The sequence below is a fragment of the Vanacampus margaritifer genome, chromosome 14 (genome assembly GCF_051991255.1).
Source record: "Vanacampus margaritifer isolate UIUO_Vmar chromosome 14, RoL_Vmar_1.0, whole genome shotgun sequence".
Taxonomy (NCBI): Eukaryota; Metazoa; Chordata; class Actinopteri; order Syngnathiformes; family Syngnathidae; genus Vanacampus; species Vanacampus margaritifer.
Window position 1 is genome coordinate 8826335 of NC_135445.1, and position 16550 is coordinate 8842884.

At 38.2% G+C, this 16550-nt stretch overlaps 1 protein-coding gene across 1 annotated transcript; it reads right to left on the reverse strand.

Moving 5' to 3' along the window:
• Nucleotides 1-1473: 1473 nt before the first annotated feature.
• On the reverse strand, nucleotides 1474-16422 carry LOC144033996 (phospholipid-transporting ATPase ID-like). Its single transcript, XM_077542486.1, has 28 exons — nucleotides 16238-16422; nucleotides 15461-15543; nucleotides 15296-15354; nucleotides 15113-15226; nucleotides 14567-14665; nucleotides 14402-14463; nucleotides 14114-14186; nucleotides 13884-13954; nucleotides 13713-13795; nucleotides 13468-13626; nucleotides 13259-13347; nucleotides 11910-12103; nucleotides 11620-11828; nucleotides 11509-11552; nucleotides 11255-11420; nucleotides 10983-11171; nucleotides 10011-10126; nucleotides 9775-9939; nucleotides 9547-9658; nucleotides 9354-9459; nucleotides 9113-9263; nucleotides 8758-8941; nucleotides 8455-8678; nucleotides 6922-7005; nucleotides 6599-6844; nucleotides 4855-4993; nucleotides 4615-4745; nucleotides 1474-2982 (listed from the first exon to the last, which is right to left on the reverse strand). The coding sequence occupies exons 2-28, from the start codon at nucleotides 15513-15515 to the stop codon at nucleotides 2722-2724; spliced, it is 3585 nt and encodes a 1194-aa protein (XP_077398612.1). The 5' UTR covers nucleotides 15516-15543; nucleotides 16238-16422; the 3' UTR covers nucleotides 1474-2721.
• Between the last annotated feature and the right edge of the window lie 128 nt (nucleotides 16423-16550).

Genomic DNA, 16550 nt, shown 5'->3' on the forward strand with positions numbered 1-16550 from the left:
ATTTAGCTTTTTTTTGTGTGGCTGCTATAGAAACATTTTGTCAACAAAAGTTCAGCATCTGCTCCTCCCAAAAATCCGCCAGATCCCTCCCACCTCTAACCCTAACCTCTACTCTACTACTACAACTTTCAAAAAAAATTCTTTACAATAATATGTTCTATGCAGCCCCACCAGTCTAAGTACAATGTCTTCAGTTTAACATTGCGTTTGGGGAATATGCGAATAAACGTAAATAGGTGAAATTAGGTGAGCTGTGATTGGTCGTTTTCTGATCCCTGAACAAATATATAATTTTAACCTATGGATGTTTTATTTTTATTTATTTATTTACTAGACTTGTGGGATTTGAGCCAAAAAATGGCTCTGCTTTTGAGGTGTGATAATTAAGTCACTATTTATTTTATTTTTTTTACTTTTAACAAGTGGCAAAATGGACGCTCCCTGACATGGATAAAAACAGGTGTGGATTTAACTGTTTACCTCATGAACGCAATATTAATCATAATACATAATATAATAAGAAAATTTTGGTGTTGACCTCCTCTTTAAATTCTGGTATTTATTTTACTTTTTAAAATAAACTAAACATTACATTTTACAGTGGCTGCTTGAACTGTCTTCACTGTAGTTAACATTCATTACACTATTTTGCATTATTTTTTAATTTTATTTTTATTTTTAACACTTTTAAAGTTGTTTTTTTTTGTCATTAGCAGAAGATTGCAGCCTCTTGCTGACCAATCAGCCAAAGTCCGACCGACTGCCAAGTGATTCTCCTGAAGTTGTATCAACTTCAAGAAACCAACCTGGTTGCATGTTCCACTTGACTCTTGGAAAATCTTATATGAAGGGTGGACACATTTACTTAATTCACGGAACGTTAACCTGTTATAAGCATTATTTTGCATTTGTTGCCTGATTCCTTATTCGTTGCAAAATATTTTAGGCAAGAATATCATTTCAGAAAACTATATTAGATTGGTTGGAAAAAAAAAGACACAGAATCTGTTAGTGTCATGTTTGTGGTTAGGATGGGGCTATTTATAACACATGCCGGCGCCCATTCCTCCCCCCATGCGGCAGGATCATGCGGTGACCTTCACTAAAGGATGGTGAGCCATCTGACACAGCACTGCATGGACTTCTGGGAACATGCATGCAATGTCAACTAATGTCATTGTAATTCAAATGAGAATCCAAGATTATACTGCCTTGGTTTTTCTTATGACTATTTTTGATTTTTTTTTTTACAAATTCAAACGATCATTTTATTGCCATTGCTTTAAATCAGATTACTGCAGAACATATCTCTCATGTTCGCTCTTAGCAATTGACAAGCCGACCAAAAGCTCTTCTGGATCTGTGCCATTGTGGGATTGATACTTGTTCAGTCCCACAGGACACTGCAGCTAAGCAAATAGTGTGATGCAATACACGTGCTACAGGAGGTTTGACAAGAAGATACCGTACACATCAAAAGTGATTGCATAGCTACATTGTATGAATACATACAATATTTTGCACTTGCTTTTTATTTTTCTCATTTCTATAAACAATGGATTTGTCCTTGTGACTGACGTGAATACTTTGCTAGAGTCAATATTACTTAAATATACTACAAATATTTACAACAAAGTAGGCTACGCTTCAAATATCACTTTAGCCAACTGAAGCAATAAGCAATTTACTTTTGTGAAAACCTATTTACTGGTTAAGTACTACGACAAGTACTGTTACTACAAATACTACAAGTATTGCTACTACTAGTGGGCCTACTACTACTGCTATTACTACAAGTGCTACAAGTACTGCTATTACGACTACATATACTTCTACAAGTAATACCACTACTACAAGTACTGCTACTACTACTCTAAGTACTACTGCAAGCACTATAAGTACTACTACTACAAGTACTATTCCAAGTGCTACAAGTACAAGTTCTACTGCTGCTGCTGCTCCAACTACACTAATCCATCCATAGCTTTGATACAATTTAGCCAGTTTGCGTAAAATGAGGGCCACAGATGCAGTGTTCCTTTAAAAGGTACCAATTTTACTGGCTCTGCTCTGAGAAGGTAAAATTAGTTTCAAACACAACACTGTCCCTTGGTGGTACTTTGCTTGCACTGCAACTGGTAAACATGTTTAATGTAATAGCTCCTTTTAAACAAAGTCAAATGAATATATGAATAATTACATATCAATAATTCAGAATGACAGTATATGTGAAACAATCTTGTAATTAATAATCATGTAAACAAAAATCTAACAAAATGATAGAAAAACGGAGATAACTCAAAACGCACTTAAAATTACACCTTGGAATGGTGGTAGTTCAATACAAACAAAAACAAAATAAACAATTGACATGATGTAAATTTCAAATTCATTTGCCAGCTATAAACCACAGAACGCATGACAAAATAATTTAACAAAAATACACATGCGCTTGACTGAAAAATCATATATTTATGTTGAATTGAATGATTCAATGAGAAAATGTGCAAAAACGACAAACATACATCACCTCCCTAATTAATACATGTTGCTTGTCTGCTTCGGCTCATCCCAACTGACTTTTTTTTTTTTTTTTTTTAAGAACAGCATTAGTATATGTATACATACAAATACTGTATGTCTCAGAACCCATCCATGCAGTGATTTTTCTGATGCTCATGAGCCCCCACAATGCAACCTTATTGCGTTTGTACCTTTTAACTAGTGGTGCATTGGCTGCTCTGCCTCCTCTGTGATAGTGCGGTAGTGTTGTGGCTGGTTCTGTGCTAGCGGTGAGTCTGTATGTTTGAACAAGGCGGGACGATTCTTTATAGGGCGCAGGAATCTTCTGGATGTCACCAGGTCGCCGTAGCCTTTAGCGTGAGAGAAAGCGTAGCCCGATCGCCTGGTGCTGATTCGCCTGACCGGTGGACGACGAGGAGCAGGGGCCGGCAGCGTCTCCTTACGCAACTTATGTCTCACCTGTGGAGAGATAGTAATTCCTTTGATTTTGGGATAATATGTCTACATTAGTACTAGACATTATATATATTATAGTATAGTATAGTATAGTATTAGTATTTAGCTCAGACTAGCTTTATTTTCCGTCCAAGAGTATGGAAACAGGGGGAACCCTCCTGTTTTTCTGACATTTCTTTTTATGGAGCTTTGTTTTTTCTGTGTATTTTTTTTTTTCGTTTTTTCAGATTTTTTTCCGTTTTACTGAATATGTTTTTCTATCATTAAAAAAAAATATTTATAAAAACTGGGGAATCAATTATTTATCTATATATTTTTTAAATTATTATTATTATTTTATTTTTTTTAACCTCTGAACTCCAAGGTATTTGTTGCATACTCGTCAATGGCGGACACTTTCCCGCATGCAATAAATACGCTTCCGTAAAAACTTAACTGTTAGCTTACTTAAAATCGATTGACCGATCGATTGACATGTTCGTATGCTGAGCCAGTCAGTGATAGAGTTAGGTACGCTGAAGGTATGCGGGAAAGTGTCCTCCATTAGCGAGTCTGCAACAAGTCATTTGGAGTTCAGAGGTAAAAAACAAACAAAAATAATAATAATAATAATAATAATAATAATAAAAAAAAGATAAATAATTGATTCCCCTGTTTTTCTAAATATTTTTCCCCCTGTTTTGGGCATTTTTTTTATGATAAAAAAACATATTCAGTAAAACGGAAAAAAATCAGAAAAACTGGTGGGGCGGGGGGGATAAATAAATAAATAAATAAATACACAAAAAAACAAAGCTCCATAAAAAAATGTCAGAAAAACAGGAGGGTTCTCCCTAAAATAAATAAATAATTACTCTGAAAAACAGAGCACCAGCTTCTGTTTTTCTGAGTATTTTTTAAAATTTTATTTCAGTTTTTAAAAAATGAGAATTTTTCCTCCATTATTCTCATTTTTTTTCCTGTTTTTTAGACAACCCCCCCTTTCAGAATTTTTTTTATGCCAGAAAATAATATTCAGTAAAACAGAAAAAAATATTCTGAAAAAATGAAATAAAACACACACACACACACACACACACACACACACACACACAAGCAAAGCTCCATGAAAAAAGTAGTCAGAAAAACAGGAGTTCTTTTTCCCAATTGAATGCAATACGCTTCTGTGCTGCAAAAGACATAAGAAAACAAAAACAATGACCAACAGAGGGAGACAGAACTGATGAGTCACCCAAAACAGCGCCCCGGTTTCCCGGTTTAAGCAAAAGCATAAGGGAAGGAAGGGGAAGGCAAAAACAGCCCCAAACTATGTTCCTGTAATGGAGGAGCACAGTATGGATTTGGGTGAAAAAAAACCTTCAGCAAACAGCCACATGAATACAACAGACAGCAACTTGAGTACTTACTGTACTTGCACAGCTACGCATAACGTAATAATTAAATTCAATACTTTATCAAGATCTTGAATGTGTAATGTGTGTTAACATATCCTATAACAAACTAGAAATTATGTTATTGACGTCTAATGTACGTACTGACTTAACACGTTACTGATATTGATCCCCTCAGTGTTGACATTCCTATTCTGCTCCCCGAGATGTTACATTAGTTACTGATTGATCAGGATTTTCATACCTTGTCATTTACGGTGGGACGAAGCTGAATGACAGTAAAACGGAAAGCCACCACTGGCAGACTGCAGAGGAGCGTCGTCAAGAGTATAATCAGCCACACATTCGGCTGGTTCAGAGAGTTCCTCGCTGTACCTGCGGTCCCAAACGCACGGGTGAAAATATCAGTAAATTTTTTAAAAACTGTTTTATGAGTATTTTATAACATGAACATTCTCTTTGCGTGACTTCTGTAGTGACTTACCAATGAAAGGGAATGTGGAGGTGAAGATGAGGAACATGCCGTTGCTGTACATGGTGAACGTGGTAGCAAAATACACTGCAAGGCTGCCCCACACAAAGAACTGGTTCACAGCCGTCCAGTAGTGGGTGTCTAGACACAGCTGGAACAGGTTGCAAATAAATATGAAGCAGGGGTGTCAGGCGATTATTTTTTTTTTTATTGTAATTAATCGCATGACTCCAATAGTTAAACTCACAATAAATTACAAATGTTATACTGTATCTGTTCTAAATGTACAATAAAATGTACAGTAAAATATTTTTCATTAAAGTTTTCATACTCTTGTTAATAATTGAAAAAAATGTTAAATAGAAATATGGCTGCATCTTTTAGTCATTGATACAGTAATTTCATTTTTAAAAAAAGAGTTAAAATTAAAACAATGTACTGTACTGTAAAAAACAAGTGTGATATTGATTTGTGTTGAGGTCATTTTTTCTGCCACTAGATGGCATAATTGCATTTGTAAGACGTTGGTTGGTGAGCTGAGTGAATTTTTCTTTTCATATTAGGAGCTATCTAATCTTTAACATAAAGTAAATTGTGAAATTCTGCACATTTTTAAAATGGTAAAATACAACTTGACCCCAGTCTCCACAAATATATGCATTATTATTAGAGCTGTTAAACGATTAAAATTTTTAATCAGATTAATCACATCTTAAAATTTTGATTAATGATGATTAATCGCTTAATTAAAAAGGCTTTTTTTTATCAAAAATTTTTGCCCGCCAAATTTGAAGAGCACCTGTAATGCGTTAATTCTTTTGACATTAAATGTTATGAGGACGTCTTCAACATTTTTTGATCCACTGCACACTTTCATCCTCCTCTTTTTCTAATCACTTAATTACTTGCATAATTTAAAATGAAAAAAAAATTACCCCAGTAGTTTGACATGAACAAACATTCTGAATGTCATACACAAACATTTATTAAATACTTTACTTTAATGCATGTAGTTATTTTTATTGTTCAAACACAACCTGTGCTACCTTTAACGTAACCATCCCCTGTCAAGATAAAGGATAATTTGTGGTCAAAATTAATAGTGTGATTAATCTGCGTTAATACATGATTAATGTGATATTTTGTGATTAATTAATTAGTTAATGTTTTAACGTTGACAGCATTAATTATTAGTAATTTATTACTGCTAAATTTTGACGTGGACGTGTCTGCTACGTTTCAACTGGAATTTCCCCAGTACAGGTTTGCCAAGTAAGGGGCGATCATTAATCGCGCATTTAAAAAAAAAATTGTGCCGTTAAAGGAACTTTAAATTAAGTCAAAGTTAACACACTAATTTTGACACCCCTAATATAAAGGTACAAATTTATTCATGATAATATATATTTTCAATGTGTATTTTAAGACTATATCAGAGAACAGTACTTATGATTGATGATAATTTTGTTGACAAAAAAGTACAGGATTGCCAATTAAGGGGCGATCATTAATCGCGCGTTTTAAAAAAAATAGTGGCGTTAAAGGAACTTTAAATTAAGTCAAAGTTAACACACTAATTTTGACACCCCTAATATAAAGGTACATATTTATTAATGATAATATATATTTTCAATGTGAATTTTAAGACTGTATCAGAGAACAAACAGTACTTATGATTGATGATAATTTTGTTGACAAAAAGGAGTTGAATGACTTAAATGAACTATTAAATGAAAAGTGCATTTCAAATCCTTACCTGGATGCTGACCACTATAAGCAAACACGTCTGTGCCAGTAAAGCGAAAGACTGATAATCCGCAATTTCTTTGCCGTCGTCTCGGACGGTGTCATGCATAGCCGCCCATGGGATGAAGAAGAGGACGAGGGAGCTGTAGCAACTGTGGATCATGCAGCGGACAAACACTTTCTTATTGAAGTAAATATTCAGAGGTCCCGGTGAGTAGAGGTGTGGATACTGGAAACTCCAGCGATCATTAACATCCTGCAAAAAAAAAAAAAAACATCTTGTTGTATGATGCAAGTGTACCTTATAAGGTAAAGACTGTGATTGTTGCATACCTGGTCAAAAAGACTCATGCCTAGGACTGGGAGAGCTGTGTACACTAGGTTGTACAGGGTGATGAACCACTCGTCATACACAGTCTAAGAATTATAACAGCAAAAGGTCAACAGCACAATATAAATATTTTCTGTAATTACGATTGAATGCTTTGTTTAAAACCCTTCGATAATCATCACCTCATTGTGGTGAAAGTATTGAAATGAGCCTAAGAGTCTATAATGTTGGGGCCTGAGGATGCCTTCTGGATCCCAATGGAAATTAGTAAATGATGAAGTGTGAGTCCAAAGATTTCTTTGAATAATATTACAGAGAGGAACTGTACCCCATCTGGACATGGGGCAACAAGGCCTCACACCTTTACTCGGTGGGGTCGGTAGAGTTCAGTCTGGAGAAATGCCGCTTGGTCTCACCACTGAAGAATGCAAATAGAAGTATGGTGCCATTTTGCGGAGTGGTTGAGTGGCAGGTGCCTTGCCGCTCTACTTTCAACCAGGGCTTGATTGGTAGGTTAGAAGACTATCTTTGTCTTCCACGTGTTCGTTGTTGTTCGGGTAGAGAGAATCCTGATTTTCTGAATACAGACTGGAGATCGGTGAACAGGTCCTTCGAAGGATTTATTTCTACAGAATATTCCGGACACAAGCGGGTTTACAGAAGCACAGCTGCTCCTCGCAAGTGTTTCTTTTCAGCGGACTCATATCATTATTATACTATCTTGAAAAAATATTACAACTCCTCCTTATTTACCAGATGGCTTGTACTTGCTGGATCATGGAATGTCACCTTTCAGGTGGAAAATGATCTTTAGTTTGAGTGAAGTCCCTTGGGGTACCTTGGTATGGGAGAAGGCATTCCTTCTGTGGATGCCGTCATTGAATTGGGGAACTTGAATGTCCATGTTGGCAATGATTGTAGCGAGGCATGACAGAGAAATAGCTTCCTCGACCTGAACTTGGGGTGATTTCCAAAAGTAAAAACCAGGATGCCAGAAATTCGTTGAAAATAAAATCGCTAATGCTAATGCTATATTGGTTGACAGTTCAACAGTGCTAAACAAGACATCATCACTATAATCCAATATTTTTTGTTCTGTGCCGAACTGTGCTGTTTACCTTGCGCTGGTCACACATTGGAAATATTTCCCGAGAAAGCTTATCTTAGGTTGTGTGATAGACAATTGACATATACACGGTAAAAAAGTAAACACAAAAAACGGAACGGTGGAACGGGATATACGTAATATCGGGACAAAACAATGAGGTTGGCAAAATCTGCCGGGACAAGGGACCCAAAGCCTCAAAACGGGACTGTCCCGGTCAAAACAGGATGTCTGGTCACCCTACCTGAACTTGAATACTGTTATGATACTGGACTTCCGTACAAGATTTGTCTATGGAAAATAAAAATCTTAGACTTGACTCATAGAAACCTTTGCAGTTCTACAACTCTGCAATAATGTGTACCCATCTACTGTATTATACTAAAAAGACAAAACAGTCATCAAGAAAGAACACTTAAATGTTCCTCACCTGTGCTGAGAAACCGCAGAAGAAGGCATACCAGAAATGCACGAAGGTGAAGGTAAAGTTCTTGTAAAAGAAATATTGTAGAAACTTGCACATGCGTAGATATGACCAGCGCCCGTGCACCAGCAGGAGACGCTGCAGATAGCGGAACTGGGCAAAGGAGAAGTCACTGGACAGAACAGCCTGCATGCCCTCCTGACCACTGATACCGACACCAATATGTGCAGCTGTAAATCAAACAGGAGTGAGTCAAAATGAATGCTGATCTTTTCTTAGCATTGTTGTATCGTCTGTGCAGGAGTTTACCTTTGATCATGCTGACATCATTGGCCCCATCGCCAATGGCCAGAGTGACCGCCTGTTTATATTTTTTGACCAGTTCAACAACCTGGGCTTTCTGTAGCGGAGTGACCCTACAACAGATCACTGTTTGGCACATGCATGCCGTCCTTAACAGTTCCAACTCCAAATCTTTCTCTAAGGCAAAGGCCTGAGGACCCAAAGGAAGAAGAAACCAAGAATTTCAGTTATGGGTGGCGAAATCAAGTCAAATCATCCTTCTCTGTAAAATATTCTTTGATTTAACTCATTCACTGCCAATGACGGCTCTAGACGTCAAAGATCCATTTGAACTTTTAATGGGGGATGAAAAACCTCTTACCAGACTGTGTCCATTTATGATAAGGGCGTATTCTCCCTCCACTTTGTCATCATGCACAGTTTCTTTCTTTTCAAGCCAGAAGAGGCCAGTACGAGCTTTGGTCACAGTCGGTGCATCTGCTGCTGTTGGACACATTTTCCTCCTTGCAGATCTAAAAACAGCACGGCATGGAAGTATGACTCATGTAAAACATCAAGTCCTGTTAACAGAGATTTTTTCAAATATACTTTAACTCACTTACACGAGCTCCTCTTTCACTCCTTCAGGTGTATTTGCTGCCACAATGAAAATGTCCTTCATTTCCTCTCGCAGCATGTTGCAGGAGTAGCCAATATTCTCAGCCGTCTCTGATAGAAATTTGGATTTGTGAAATGTAACAGACACATTGAGATTACGGATAAATTATGCATAAAGTAACATAATAAGATACCAACCCTGTTTATCTCCGGTCAACACCCAGATTTTGATGTCAGCTTTGGCCAGCTGCTCGATTGTCTGAGGGACACCATCCTGCAACTTGTCCTCTACAGCTGTTGCTCCCAGAAGCTAAATTTTTAAAAGTTTTGTAAAAAAAAAATGTAAGAATGTTTTTTTTTTAATCTTTTTTTTTAGCTTGAGAAAAGCCAGATTAGTCAAGCAATAGAATCAGTAAGTGTACCAACCATCAAGTCTTTTTCAATCTCTTCATACAGTTCATCGAGTTTCTCGTCTCTTCCATCAATTACAGTGCTGGCCTCATGGTGGCGCTGCATCCACTCCTTAATATAGTGCTCATCCAAATGCTTGTAAGCGAGAACCAATGTGCGGAGACCATCACCTGCATACTCCTAAGGTTAGGGTTTAAAAACATCAATGATGATCAAAGCTTGACATTTCTCTGGAGGAAATGAAAACTCACATTGAGATGACCAGTGGTGACGGCCATTAGTTTGTTACAGCAGGTGTGGAGCCTCTCGTAGATGATGGTGTCGGCTCCTTTGCAGTATATTGTAAACTTCCCCTCAGGGTTACGCACTGTAAATCATCATCATAAAATAATATATATTCACTTCTTGTGAAAACTTTGGTGTTCCACCACATGATGACACACAAAATGGTGATTCAATGGTGAAATTAATGTACATATCATATTTACCACTATCCCAGCTAACTTCGGGCAAAAGGCAGACAACCTGGACTGATCACTAGTGATCAACAAATGAAGTTTCATGAAGCACTTGTGATACTTTTTTGGACTCCTCTGGAGTCTCGGTTTAAAGATGCAGTGGAAATTTAATCCATTTCCATTGCACTAGCCTTTATATTTAAACTAGGAGCACCGTCGAGAGCAGGGTTCACCAATTCCGTTCCTCGAGGTCCAGAATCCTGCAGGTTTTAGATGTTTCTGCCCATTAGCACACCTGATTCATATACAGTAAATTCTGCCGAGTAAATTTAGAGTGGGACCAAATAGACTCAGTTTTAGACTAATATTTACACCTGGAAAAGAGTAAAATAAAAAATGGAGAGGAGGGGCGGGGGGGGGGGCTCACTCAAGGGTTGAGGAATGAACTCATGACCTTCAGCTTGGGAGACAGCCGATCTATTCCCTGAGCTACGGAGCTCCTGCTGTGTGTTAGTACATCACTCGTGTTAGCTGGAATCTTCGCAACTCAAAGAGATTGTTTTTGGTCTCTATTTTTTTTATATAAGCAAAAGGTAGGAGGGGCATAGCTCATATGTTTTTAGTCTCTTGGATACAAGCAAACAGTAGGAGGGGTAGTGAGGCAGTCTCCCAAGCTGAAGGTCGTGAGTTTGTTCCTCAACCCTTGAGTGACTTTTGTTATTACTTATTTTGAAGGGCTTTATTTTACTTTAAAACTGATCTCACCTATGACTGACATCCTCTTGCGCACATTATTGAAGTCTAAAACGGCCAAAAGTTCATATATGACTTGTTGGCCCATTTCCACAACTGTGATGGTCTCCGGTGTGCGTGAACAGAACACAAAGCCGAAGTTTCTTGCAGCAGTGACCAGAGCACCTTCATCAGGGGACTGAGCCTGGTAGTGAAGCTCCCCTGGTAGCAAAGGGAACATTTCAAAAATTGTCGGCCCATATGTTTAGTATCACACTCAAGACTGTGATAATAAAGAATCTCACCCTCTTTTTTTTCTTCGGGCATGACAGTGTGGCACAGAGCCAACAAACGGAAGAAGGCCTGAGCCTCCAAGTTGTCCTCCCTGACCGTTTCTGCCAAACTGTGGTCATGGAAAATGAACTTTGGATCGGCCAGCTTGTTCCACGAAAAGTCCACCCTTGGTGTCTTCTAAAGACAGATAGACGCTTGTCAGGAATGACAATCAGATGTGATCCAATGAAGTGAACAGTCACAGCCAATGAAGACATGAACTCACCTCTGTTATTTCCATTCTTTGCCCTGAATAGTCTAACAGTTCGCCTGAATAAAAAACAACAAACCATTAATATCTTTTTTTTGTCCTGCATGCTTTTAATCATTTTCTCACCATAGTTTTTGCCATTGATGGAACACTTATTGAATGTCATGATGTTCTGAGTCAGGGTCCCAGTCTTGTCGCTGAAGATATATTTGATCTGACCGAGCTCTTCATTGAGGGTGGTGGTCCTCGCCTGAGCAGGAGTGTCATTCTTGGGATAATACATCTTCCTATCCCAGTTAATGTAGAAACTATTCCCAAGACGGATGATCTCCACACTGACATATCAAAGTTAATCGTGAGACAGTGGACAGTGGATCCTCCAATGTTGTTGTTTTTTCATGAGCTACAATACATACCTGACATAGAGAGATATAGGAACAACCGTGTTGAGGACGATGACATAAGACCAGAAGGTGAGGAACGATGAGAGAGAAGCATCAACACCTGGTTCCCGAGGGAGGAACACAATGAACGCTGAGCCTTCCTTCATTTCCCAGATTGCATTGCCAATGGTCAGAACAGAGCACATAGCGGCTAGGAAGCCAAAGATCTGATTGGGGCGGACGTAAAGGCATACTTATTTGCAAGAAATTTCAGGAGTCAAAAAACGTGCATCATATGCAAATTCACAATGGAATGATGAAGACATGAGAAAACACAAGGTCTCTCAGAAAAACCAGAGCTGGCAAATCCAGATCCAGAAAGCTACCGGTGCTTCTACTCAACCGGTAGCTAAGAGAATGTTAACCTGCCGGTTGAGTAGAAGCATTGGGTGAAGTCGTGGTTACATTGGCTCGTTATTGACGGATGCCCACCTTTCGGCGAGAGCTTTATGACAACGAAGCCTAAAAAAACTGCACGGACTGCCCAGCTCTGCTCATTAGACTGTGCCTGTGTTCCTATTGAACAATCAAACTTTTAAGTCTAATGTATTCAAATATATTTGGTACACTCTAAAAACAGTTGGGTCAAAAATAACCCAAGTTAGGTCAAAAAGGGACTGACCCAACATTTTGATTTACTTAGCATGGGATGGCGTGGCTCAGTGGTAGAGTGGTCGACTCACAATCCAGAAGTTGTGGGTTTGATCCCATCCCATGCCATTGTGACCATGTGGAAGTATCCTTGACCAAGATACTGAACACTTAGTTGCTCCTGATGCTTCTTCATCAGTAGGTAAATATGTTGTCAAATGTAAAGCACTTAAGGTGGAAAAGCGCTATATACTGTAAATGAAGTACCATTTTCTAAAACAAAAAGTTGGGTCAAATGAATTACCCACAAAACAAACCATTTTTTGGGAGACCGACCCAACATTTTGGATAAATTATTTGAACTTAAAAAGTTGGGTCAAATGAATAACCCACAAAACAACTTATTCTTTGGGGACCGACCCAGCTCTTTGGGTTATGCGTGTAAACAAAAAAGCCGGGTGAAAAGAATAACCCAAAACCCAATTTTGGGTTGTTTGGGTTTTGGGTTGTTTTGTGGTCTATTCATGTAGACATATAAAATAAAATAAAATACAACCCAAATGTTGGGTTGTTTTATGTGTTATAAATTTCACCCAAATTTTTTGTTTAATAAATAACCCAAAACGTTGGGTTGGTCCCTTTTTGACCCAATTTAGTTTTTTTATTTTTGACCCAACTGTTTTTCCCAGTGTAGACAGTTACATAGCATTTTGTAATAAACAGAAACTCACACATAGCACCAAGACGTTCATAAGGTGATCAACGCTTGTGCGTTTGAACGTGGTCTTTCCGCTGTTCTGCATCAGTTTTGTGTCCGGACCTGACATACCCAAGATGCAAACCGTGAGAAAAATATCTTAGGGACATTTGCATCATGTGTTTTATGAATGCGAATGATGTAAGGAGGGCTATGAATGGTCAGCGCCCGACAGTAGTTTACCTCCAAAGATAACCAGCCCGAAGCACCACTCTGTGTTTCTCAAAGTGCATCCACGTAGAAGCACTTTGTCATTGTCCAAAGAGTACGTTTGTCCATTTACAGTGAGTGTCCCTTTAAATTTGTCCAGGCGGTTGTTTGGGGGTTCGCATTTGACTTCGCCTGAGAAACATCGAGGTGACGCGTCATCTTTGATGTCACGGTCACAGAAGTGTCACTCTCAAAAAACAAATCATTAAAATCTTTACCAGTGAAGCTGCCCAGGGCTTCAATGTTGTCTCCCATTTCTCCAGTGACAGTCAGTGCCTGTTTCACCTTCAGATTGGTTTCACTGGTGGAAATCATGAAGACATGAGAAGAATGATGGGGAAAGAACCAAACAACGATACATACAAATTAAATTTATATAATGTACTCACCCATCTAGTTCTGCTGTTTCCACATAGACCAAATTTAAAGGCTCACTGCTCGAGAGCAAAAGAAGGTCTGCCTGAAGAAAAAACCCATCAAAATCAAGAAGTATTAAAGTAAGAAGACAGTTAAGTACAAAAAATTATCATGTCTTGAGGTCAAAGCGTCACAATGAACACATTTGATGCAGCAATAGATATCTATGAATACCTAAAACTGTTATTGTTGTGGCACTTACTGTAACAAACTGGTTATTTTCCAGTTTAATCACATCTCCAACTTGAACATTCATCCAGGTTTCACTTTGAAGTCTGCCAAATCAAAAATAATATTCATTTACATTATTGTATGATTTAGGTATAAAAATGACATTTTTAAATTTAAGCACAACAAAAACTCACAACTCAACTTTATTGATATACCGTAAATTACAACATGCCGTGTAGTGATGAATAAAGCTCATTGTAGTTTTTGTACTCAATGTGCAATAAACAAATTTATAACAAGAAAAAGTTGAATGACTCACTCTCCATCAATGAGGACGCTCACTTTGCGGTTGTTCACTTGTTTGTCACTGTTGTGCCTGTTCTGTTTGATTTTAATGACAGAAAGAGCACAATATGTTGTATTCGTTAATTAAACACTGCTATTGCTTAAGAATAAAAAAATAATAATTATAAAGTCAACTCACAATGTCATCGGTGGCATCTTTGACCGCTGTTATAGAGAGCACCAAAATGAGAGGGACGGCTGTGGTGAACCACGAGAGCGAGGCAATTTGTGGGATGAGCTGTAAACACACACATACAGTACGCCCATTCATAAATTAGATGCATCTATGAATGCTAATGGCTAATTTTGGCTAAAGCTAATTTTGTTGGCCACCTCTGCTAAGATTAGCTACATTCTTTGTTAAAATGAATTATTAATACTTAAATATAATCAATATCTGTATCAGTTTTTTTTGTGTTTTCTGAAAGGAAAAAAAAAAACTTAGACCATTATTTCTAGGACATTATTTCGGAGAGTGGCGTTGTCCTCTGGACCTCCAAAATGGAAGACAAGCACATACAGATCATGCAATGGAAAACTATACATTATTGGCAACGACTACACTCTCATATTGTTGCGCTGCACAAAATTTTTTAATGACTATATGCTTCTTCATTAAATCCTGCAGTTGTATCTAACATTGTGGTTGTTTGCACAGATGTGTTATCTAGCTGATTAGGCCTACCTGAAGTACAAAGAGGAAAAGGAAGTAGCTGTTGGCCAGCCTTCGGAACTGCTCGAAAAGGTTAAGTGGCAGGAAGGTGAAGATGTTGTATTTGGACGTCTTGATGGCATTATTCTAAAATGGGAAGAAGTAAGACATGAGTTCCATTCCCCATGCATTATTTCTTCAATCTTGGGTACTCACAGCGTAGTGGTAGGACAGGTTCAAAGGTCTGTCATTGGCTTGCAAACGTCTTTCCTCCTCTGATGGTAAAGAAAACGGAGTGCCGTAATTTATTCCATAATAGTAAATAACGTTTTGACCAATAAAAAAATACACCTAACCCATTAAAAAAAAAAACTTATCTACCTCTCTTTTGCTGTTGCCCACACAGCTGACCAAAGTAGGATGCCACTGATCCCATTTTATCTCTGTTTCTTCATATTGTACAGCTGAGGGAAAAACAGACTTTATTATACTTGCAAAAGAGCTATGCAGAATGCTGAAAGCTGAATACTTATGGCATCCGAGATTTGCAATGTACATTGTTTGTTAAATGCAATAACCGTATCAGCAATTCTGCCTTTGTTACGGTAACTACAGCGTAACATGACAACAATGTATCCTACTTCTGTATTTTCTTGTCTTCCAATACATGAGCCAATACACCGAATTGGTGCCATTTGTGGCACCTGTCACTTACTCAAAAAGCAATAACTGCTGAATATCCTGACAGGGACAGTCAAAGGTGGCACTTTTGAGCACGATTCAAGAACAAGCATTTCAATTTATGGGGTTTTTTCAGGACCGAATGAATACAGCCACTCCCTACTCAACCCTTTGCACCGAAGTAAAATCTATATGACGGATTGTTTATAACCACAAAGATTACACACGGTGATATGGCCATGTTCATTTTCTTCCCTTAAGTCTGATTCATTTATTTTTATTGAACAAAGAACTTTTAGCATAAATTTAACAAAATTTTCCCCCATCACAACACACAACACTTAAGCTTAGCACAATTGGAATGGCACGGTTTACTTTAGATGAAACAAGAAGACATACCTTGAACAATAATAAGACTGATGTCCTTTAGGGTCTTCTACGTTTACAGAAACATGGCTGAAAGAAAGAAAAACTTACCCGGACTCAAAGGCTGGTCCTTGTGTGGACTCACTTTGGACGTCAGGCTGGTACAGAATATTGAATCAGGCGGTTCTGTTGAGTTTTCCAATAACCGGATGAAAGCCACACAGGATGGAGCAGGTGGCTTGAGAGAAGCCACCAGTCGAGGTTTCGGGTTCAAAAAGGAAGAACTAGGAGCCGGGTGAGCCTCACTGCTAACCGCTTGGGTAAACAATAAAGTGATCTTTGGACCTGGATGGCGATAGCGGACGGGCAGTAAAACAACGGTAGAGATGAACGGCTCCAGCCAATCAGAGCAGACAATGTGGGT

Coding starts and splice junctions, on each gene's coding strand:
- LOC144033996 (XM_077542486.1), bottom strand. CDS start 15,515: ATGGGATCAGTGGCATCCTACTTTGGTCAGCTGTGTGGGCAACAGCAA. Junction 14,187..14,401: donor AGCGTCCTCATTGATGGAGA/GTGAGTCATTCA, acceptor TTGATTTGGCAG/ACTTCAAAGTGAAACCTGGA. Junction 10,127..10,982: donor CAAGAGGATGTCAGTCATAG/GTGAGATCAGTT, acceptor GATGATTTACAG/TGCGTAACCCTGAGGGGAAG.